This window comes from Nomascus leucogenys, chromosome 12, assembly GCF_006542625.1.
Source record: "Nomascus leucogenys isolate Asia chromosome 12, Asia_NLE_v1, whole genome shotgun sequence".
Lineage (NCBI taxonomy): Eukaryota > Metazoa > Chordata > Mammalia > Primates > Hylobatidae > Nomascus > Nomascus leucogenys.
Window position 1 is genome coordinate 54,974,155 of NC_044392.1, and position 6,442 is coordinate 54,980,596.

General features: G+C 52.9%; 1 protein-coding gene across 1 annotated transcript; it reads left to right on the top strand.

Moving 5' to 3' along the window:
- The first annotated feature begins 37 nt into the window (after positions 1 to 37).
- Positions 38 to 5,158, top strand: ANKRD34A (ankyrin repeat domain 34A). Its single transcript, XM_030824737.1, has 4 exons — positions 38 to 448; positions 1,072 to 1,295; positions 1,633 to 2,173; positions 2,715 to 5,158. The coding sequence occupies exon 4, from the start codon at positions 2,835 to 2,837 to the stop codon at positions 4,323 to 4,325; it is 1,491 nt and encodes a 496-aa protein (XP_030680597.1). The 5' UTR covers positions 38 to 448; positions 1,072 to 1,295; positions 1,633 to 2,173; positions 2,715 to 2,834; the 3' UTR covers positions 4,326 to 5,158.
- Positions 5,159 to 6,442: the final 1,284 nt, after the last annotated feature.

Below are 6,442 nucleotides of genomic sequence, written 5' to 3' on the forward strand. Positions count from 1 at the left end.
GAGGAGGGAAGTCCGCCCTCTTGAAGCCTAGGAAGAGAAGGAGGGAGGGAGCGAGTAAGCCCGGAACCGAAGCTTGCGAAGCGGGTCGCAGAGAGAGATGGGGGTTGCAGAATCACCTGGGGTCACTTATTTCCGGCCTCACTCCAGATGAAGGAGCCACTAGCCGGCGAGAGTTCACCGAGGGAACGTGACACTCATATCTCATCGAGGGACCGTGTTGAGGGAGCCCCTACAGAGAGGCCAAGGGAGGAGAGGGCCTACGGAGAAATGAACCCCTGTAAAAGCTGCTCTTTAGGGATCAGTCTTTTTGTGACTCTAGCTTCACAGCTTGGTCTCTCCATTACTCCAGCCTTCCTTTCAATCATACACTGTCTCTCTCCAGCACCACCAATGGATACTTCTTTTCTAAAAATGTGTTTCTGTGGGTTGCTGCCGTGTCTGTGAGAAGGTGGGCAGAGGGTTTGAGAAAGGAAGGATTTGGGATCAGAGTACCAGGGTTGGGGAGACAGGGCAGGAGCCCAGCTTTTTCTGCATTTTCCACTACTTTCCACTTCCTGCGAGCTCCTTGGGAAAGCCAGCAGAGTGGAAGGAGGAGTCCCATTTTCACAGAAAACAGAAACAAGGGAGAAAGCGTTCAGAATGGAGATGAAATCTAGGAGTTCGTCAAGAACATCCCAGATGTCAGAGAAAATGGCCTGTAGACTGGGAGGCTGTAGGTGTAGTGGCAAGCGCCCAGTCTTTGCCATAGGACAGAAACATAGCTGTGAAGCTTTGGAGAACTTGCTTAACCTTATTAAGTCTGTTTCCTCATCTGTAACAAGAAGATGATAGTTCCTATCTTATAGAGTTGTGAGGATTGAAAATAGTGTATGTAAAGCACATGGCACATAGTTGACACGTGTCCAAGAAATAACTAGTAAAAATGGGTAGCTTCCTGCAAATATTTCTCTCTCCCATCCCTGGGAACATTATCTTCAGTATCTTGCATCTGGGGGGCCTCCAGGACCCTGAGTGAACTTTTTAAATCCTTAGGATTTTTCTTTTTCTCCCTCTTCCCTTGGTGCCTTCCAGCTGGACACAAACACATTCCTAAAATATGTGGATGGAAGCTATGGTAACCATGGAGACAGGGCAGGTGGCAAGGAGAGGCAGAGACAGTGTGAGAGACCAATAGACAGATAGAGAGAAGATATAAGGAACGTTTCAGACAGAGATCTTCAAGCAAGATGGAAAAAATAAGACGTCTAAGCAAGACTGAGATTAAAGAGATGCAATGTGAGAGAGTGTATTACAAGGTTCGCTCTTCTTCCTGCCCCTTTCCTATCTCCCTGCCTACAATAATACGGGGTGGAGGCACCTGGGAATGTCCCTTGCCCTATCTAAAAGTGCCCCCATATCCTTCCTCATAATTATCTAAGAGGTCTATATAAGGGAGCTGAGGTCCAAGTTTCTCTGCGATGGGTGTTCCGTTTTTGAGAGATGGGGCAGGGGTGTATCTGTGTCTGACTCCAGGCTGGACCGTGCTCTCCTTCACAATTAAACTACAGGAAGAAAGCCACATCTCTTGCCTCTCTGCACAGTATGGACACCGGCTGTGGATCCAAAAAGCCTTTCTACACCTTTCTTGCACAGTGTGCCATGTGCCGTGTGTGGCAGGTCAGGTCTGGCGCACAGGAGCGCATAAACACACCAAGTGCCGAGAATGGAGATCTGCTGAAGCTCAGCGAAGAATCTGGATGATGGTCCCTGTCTGGGTCGCGGAGGAGTCTCCTAAGGAACACTTAGGTTTGTTGGGGCTGAGGGGAGGTCGGCTAAGAAAAGGAAGTCAGGATTGGAGCCTCTAGGTTTTTGAGGGTTTATGTGTGCATGAGTGGGGGAGCAGTTTGGTGCCTGACGCCCCCACCCGCAGAGACTAGGCTATAAATAGCACAGCAGAGCTCCGCCCCCCCCCCCCCCCCCGCCAAGCTTCTCTCCTCCCGAGCCGGCGCTGTGCCCGGGGCGCTCCGGGAGGAGGGACCAGGATCCGGCGCCGGGGCGCAGATACTGACACCAAGGGAATCCGGGTGCCCCCCCTCCACGCCATGCGGGCCCCCAGGAACCTGGCTCCGCCACCTCGGCTGCCCCGTGGCCACGGCTCCAATCCTGGCCAGGCGGAGATTCTGCGGACATTCAGGTATCTATCTGGGCGCACAGCCTGGGAGGGGAAAGAGCAAGGAGTGATGGGGAACCTCGCAGGGGCAAAAGAACCCCCCAATTCTCCCTCCACCCGTTTTAGGTCTCAAATGCAGGCTGCTTCCCTCCCCCCACTCAATTTTTGGGGTTGTGGCAAGCTAAAAGAGGTTAGGAATGAGAATACATGTGTGACTGTAGGGTGCATGTATGTGGGTGGGTGGCGTTCAGCATCCTAGAAAGGGGGATCCCAAGTATGGATAAGAAAAGGGGGATAGAGGAAAGGTCTGATAAGCCATGGGGTGAGGGTGGGGGTGCGGACATCCCTGCGCGTGCACGAACGCATTTGCACGCGCGCTAGTCCTTCAGTGCGGGTGCACCCTTCCCACCTCCTCAGGCATGCGCTGCGGGGGAAGGGCCGGCTCAAAGGCATGAGTTAGAGGAAGGACTGTATGCCGTGAAGGTATCCCCCACCCCACGCTGGGTCCCTGCGTCGGTGCCTCAGTTTCCCTGCCGAATCTATCAATAAGATGTCTCTCTTGCAGGGATCGGCTTCGTCACTGAGACCTCAGGCCTCTGCCAGCCACTCCCCCTCCCCATACCCCTAGTCATCCTCGGCAGGTCTCAGTCCGGGCTCCATCTGTGCCCTTGCCCCAGCCGCAGCTATGTTGCACACCGAGGGCCACGCTCTTCTTCGGGCTGTGGGTCAGGGTAAGCTACGCTTGGCCCGTTTGCTTCTGGAGGGAGGCGCCTACGTGAATGAGGGTGATGCGCAGGGGGAGACTGCGCTAATGGCAGCCTGTCGGGCCCGCTACGACGACCCCCAGAACAAGGCACGCATGGTACGCTACCTCCTGGAGCAAGGAGCGGACCCCAACATCGCAGACCGATTAGGGCGCACGGCGCTCATGCACGCCTGCGCCGGGGGTGGGGGCGCCGCGGTGGCCTCGCTGCTCCTTGCCCACGGCGCAGACCCCTCAGTCCGAGATCACGCGGGTGCCTCGGCTCTTGTCCACGCCCTGGACCGCGGGGACCGCGAAACCCTTGCCACACTGCTGGACGCCTGCAAGGCCAAGGGCACAGAGGTCATCATCATCACCACCGATACCTCTCCTTCAGGCACCAAGAAGACCCGGCAGTATCTCAATTCTCCACCATCCCCAGGGGTGGAGGACCCTGCTCCCGCCTCTCCTAGCCCGGGGGTCTGCACGTCGCCTTCGGAAATCCAACTGCAGACCTCAGGAGGAGGAGGGCGTGGGATGTTGTCCCCTCGCGCCCAGGAAGAAGAGGAGAAGCGGGACGTATTTGAATTCCCTCTTCCTAAGGCCCCCGATGACCCATCCCCTTCCGAGCCGCTCCCCAAACCACCACGCCATCCCCCAAAACCACTCAAAAGGCTCAACTCCGAGCCCTGGGGCCTAGTGGCCCCTCCTCAACCAGTCCCACCCACCGAAGGGAGACCGGGGATCGAGCGCTTGACTGCCGAACTCAATGGCCTGACCCTGACCGGTCGACCCCGTCTTTCCCGACGTCACAGCACCGAAGGCCCTGAGGACCCGCCCCCATGGGCGGAGAAAGTGACTAGCGGGGGTCCTCTCTCTCGCCGAAACACAGCACCAGAAGCTCAGGAGTCTGGTCCCCCTTCAGGGCTGAGGCAGAAACTGAGCCGCATGGAGCCAGTGGAGCTCGACATCCCTGGACACCTTTGCCCTGACTCGCCTGAGTCCAGCCGCCTGTCCCTGGAGCGCCGCCGATATAGCGCCTCCCCGTTGACCCTCCCTCCAGCTGGCTCGGCTCCCTCTCCGCGCCAGTCCCAGGAGAGTCTGCCAGGGGCAGTATCTCCGCTAAGCGGACGGAGGCGGAGTCCGGGGCTGCTGGAGCGGAGGGGCTCGGGGACGTTGCTCCTGGACCACATCTCGCAAACGCGGCCGGGTTTCCTACCCCCTCTCAACGTCAGTCCCCACCCTCCCATCCCTGACATTCGCCCACAACCCGGAGGTCGGGCGCCTTCGTTGCCTGCCCCTCCTTATGCCGGGGCGCCAGGCTCTCCCAGGACCAAGCGCAAACTGGTGAGACGCCACTCCATGCAGACTGAGCAGATCCGCCTGCTAGGGGGCTTCCAGAGTCTAGGTGGGCCTGGGGAGCCAGGGCGCTGAGAGGAGTGAGAGGAGCCAAGGAGGGTGGGGATTAGGACCTTAATGGGATAGGTGGGAGAACCAGCTCACACACACACCACGAACATAGGGATGTCTTGCATGTGCTCATGGGTGCACAGTGCACCCACACATGGTTAAACATGTGTCCATAAGCACAGTATTCTTATTAGCAAGAAAGAATAAGTACTCTATTTACTGGGTATATAGACACATGTATTCATGCCCTGGTCATTTCACGTGCATATGGGATTACTTGTGTACCTACAGGCACAGCACATCAATAAACACACAGGGCTAGGGTCCCAAACTCTCTTGCACTTTTTCAGAAGCAGTAGGGAACCCTTACTTATGGGCAGTCTCCGATGTCTTTGCCCTCCTGCAGAAGCAATCCCTTGCTTTCCATGTATACCCTGCAACACAGCCTATCATGATTTTGCACACTCTACTCTCTCCGTGAACATCCCAGCCCGTTCTGCAGGTCTTGCTTCTTTCTCCAGGCCTGGCTCCTTATTCACACCCTGCTTCCAACCCCAACCACTTTTCAGGATATCTTTTTCATTCTTCTTGGGGGTTCCTGCAGCAACCCCCAGCCTCAGTTCTGCTGCTGTCTTTACTGCTCTGAACTTCACTTCTCAACTTCCTGCTTTTTATTCCCACCCTGTTCCTCCAACAACTACAACAGATTGTCTCATTTTCCCAGGGGGTGGGTCATGGGCTCTAAGCTGCTCTTCTGTCTGTCTGAGCTGATGAACACCCCCACAGGTAGAAGTGGGGAGAAACCCTAAATCACTCCTCTCTCCACTTGACATATCAAATAAATGTGTTCAGAAGTCTCTGTTTTGTCACTTCTGCCTGGAGATGTGGGTATGGGGAATGAGGAATGGGGAGGGGGGGTAATACTAACTTATAGCTATAATTATCCAAGGGATACTTAGCCGTTCCAGCCACCTTCTTTCCAAGAAACCAACTTTTCTATAGAGAAAAGGCAAGTGGCCTGTGTCCTAAAGGTTTTAAGGCATTTGACAGGATTTCATTTCCTCCAGTTTCCTCTATGTCCAACCTTGAATTCTTTAAGATTCCTACAAAGAGTTCCTCCCTCCATCATCAGCAGATATATCCCAGTAGATTAACTGTCTCCTTTTCAAACTTCCTATTTCTTGACCACTTACAGTTTTTATTCAGGGTCTAATTTTCATTTCACCAAGTGTGTTTCTTTTATTTTCTTCTACTTCTGGCCTCTATTTCCCCATCTTTGATTTCTGAGCCACTGTAGGAGAGATGGGAGGAAGCAGTTAATATAATCTCACCTAAGTAAAAATGGCCTAGTGACCACATGATAAAGGGTATGTATAGTGTGTGTGTGTGTGCATGTGTGCAAGTGTGTGTGTGTGCAAAGTAATCAGAGGAACCCAGTCTGACATGTTATACCAACAAGGGTAATTTTCTTAATTCCCCCAACTGGACTTCTCAGTTTGCTAATTTTCTGCGTGTATCCTAACTCTTTCTCACTCTAATGGGAGGCAAAGAGACTTGCCCATCCCACTCTCTCTTATTCCCTTCCCCTGCTTAGAATAAGTGAAATCAGAAATTTACCCAACAGTGTGGCATAGTAAAAAGATAAAAATATTGGGAATCAGAACACCTATGCTTAAACTCTGAATTCCACTTTGCCATCTCTTAGCTATTTAATTTTGGCCAATTTATCTAGCCTCCCTCAGCATCTGTTTCCTTATCCCTAAAATAATAAAATCTAGTTAGTGATTGTGATTGTAAATAAGACATGCACTACAGTACATTGCATAGTTTATGTTCATTAAATGTCAGTATCTTTCTTGCCTTAGCTCCACCACCAATTGCGTGTGATGTTGGACAAGTCAAATTACTTCTCTGAGCCACAGTTTCTTCACCTACAATCTGTGAAATGAAATGGTAGGACAAAATGATCTCTACTCTGTCTGCAATCCTCCCCAATCTTGCATCTAGGCCCATTTTTTTTCTTCAAGCCCCGCCCCAAGATTCTGTCCTGCTTTCTAGTGCTTGCCACAGGACTCCCAAAGACGCGCCCAAGCTATGCGTCTGCCTTTCAGAGGATACGCTTTTTCTCTTTGCAATTGGTT

Bases quoted from the DNA above. Each gene is read 5' to 3' on its own strand.
- ANKRD34A (XM_030824737.1), top strand. From the start codon at position 2,835: ATGTTGCACACCGAGGGCCACGCTCTTCTTCGGGCTGTGGGTCAGGGT.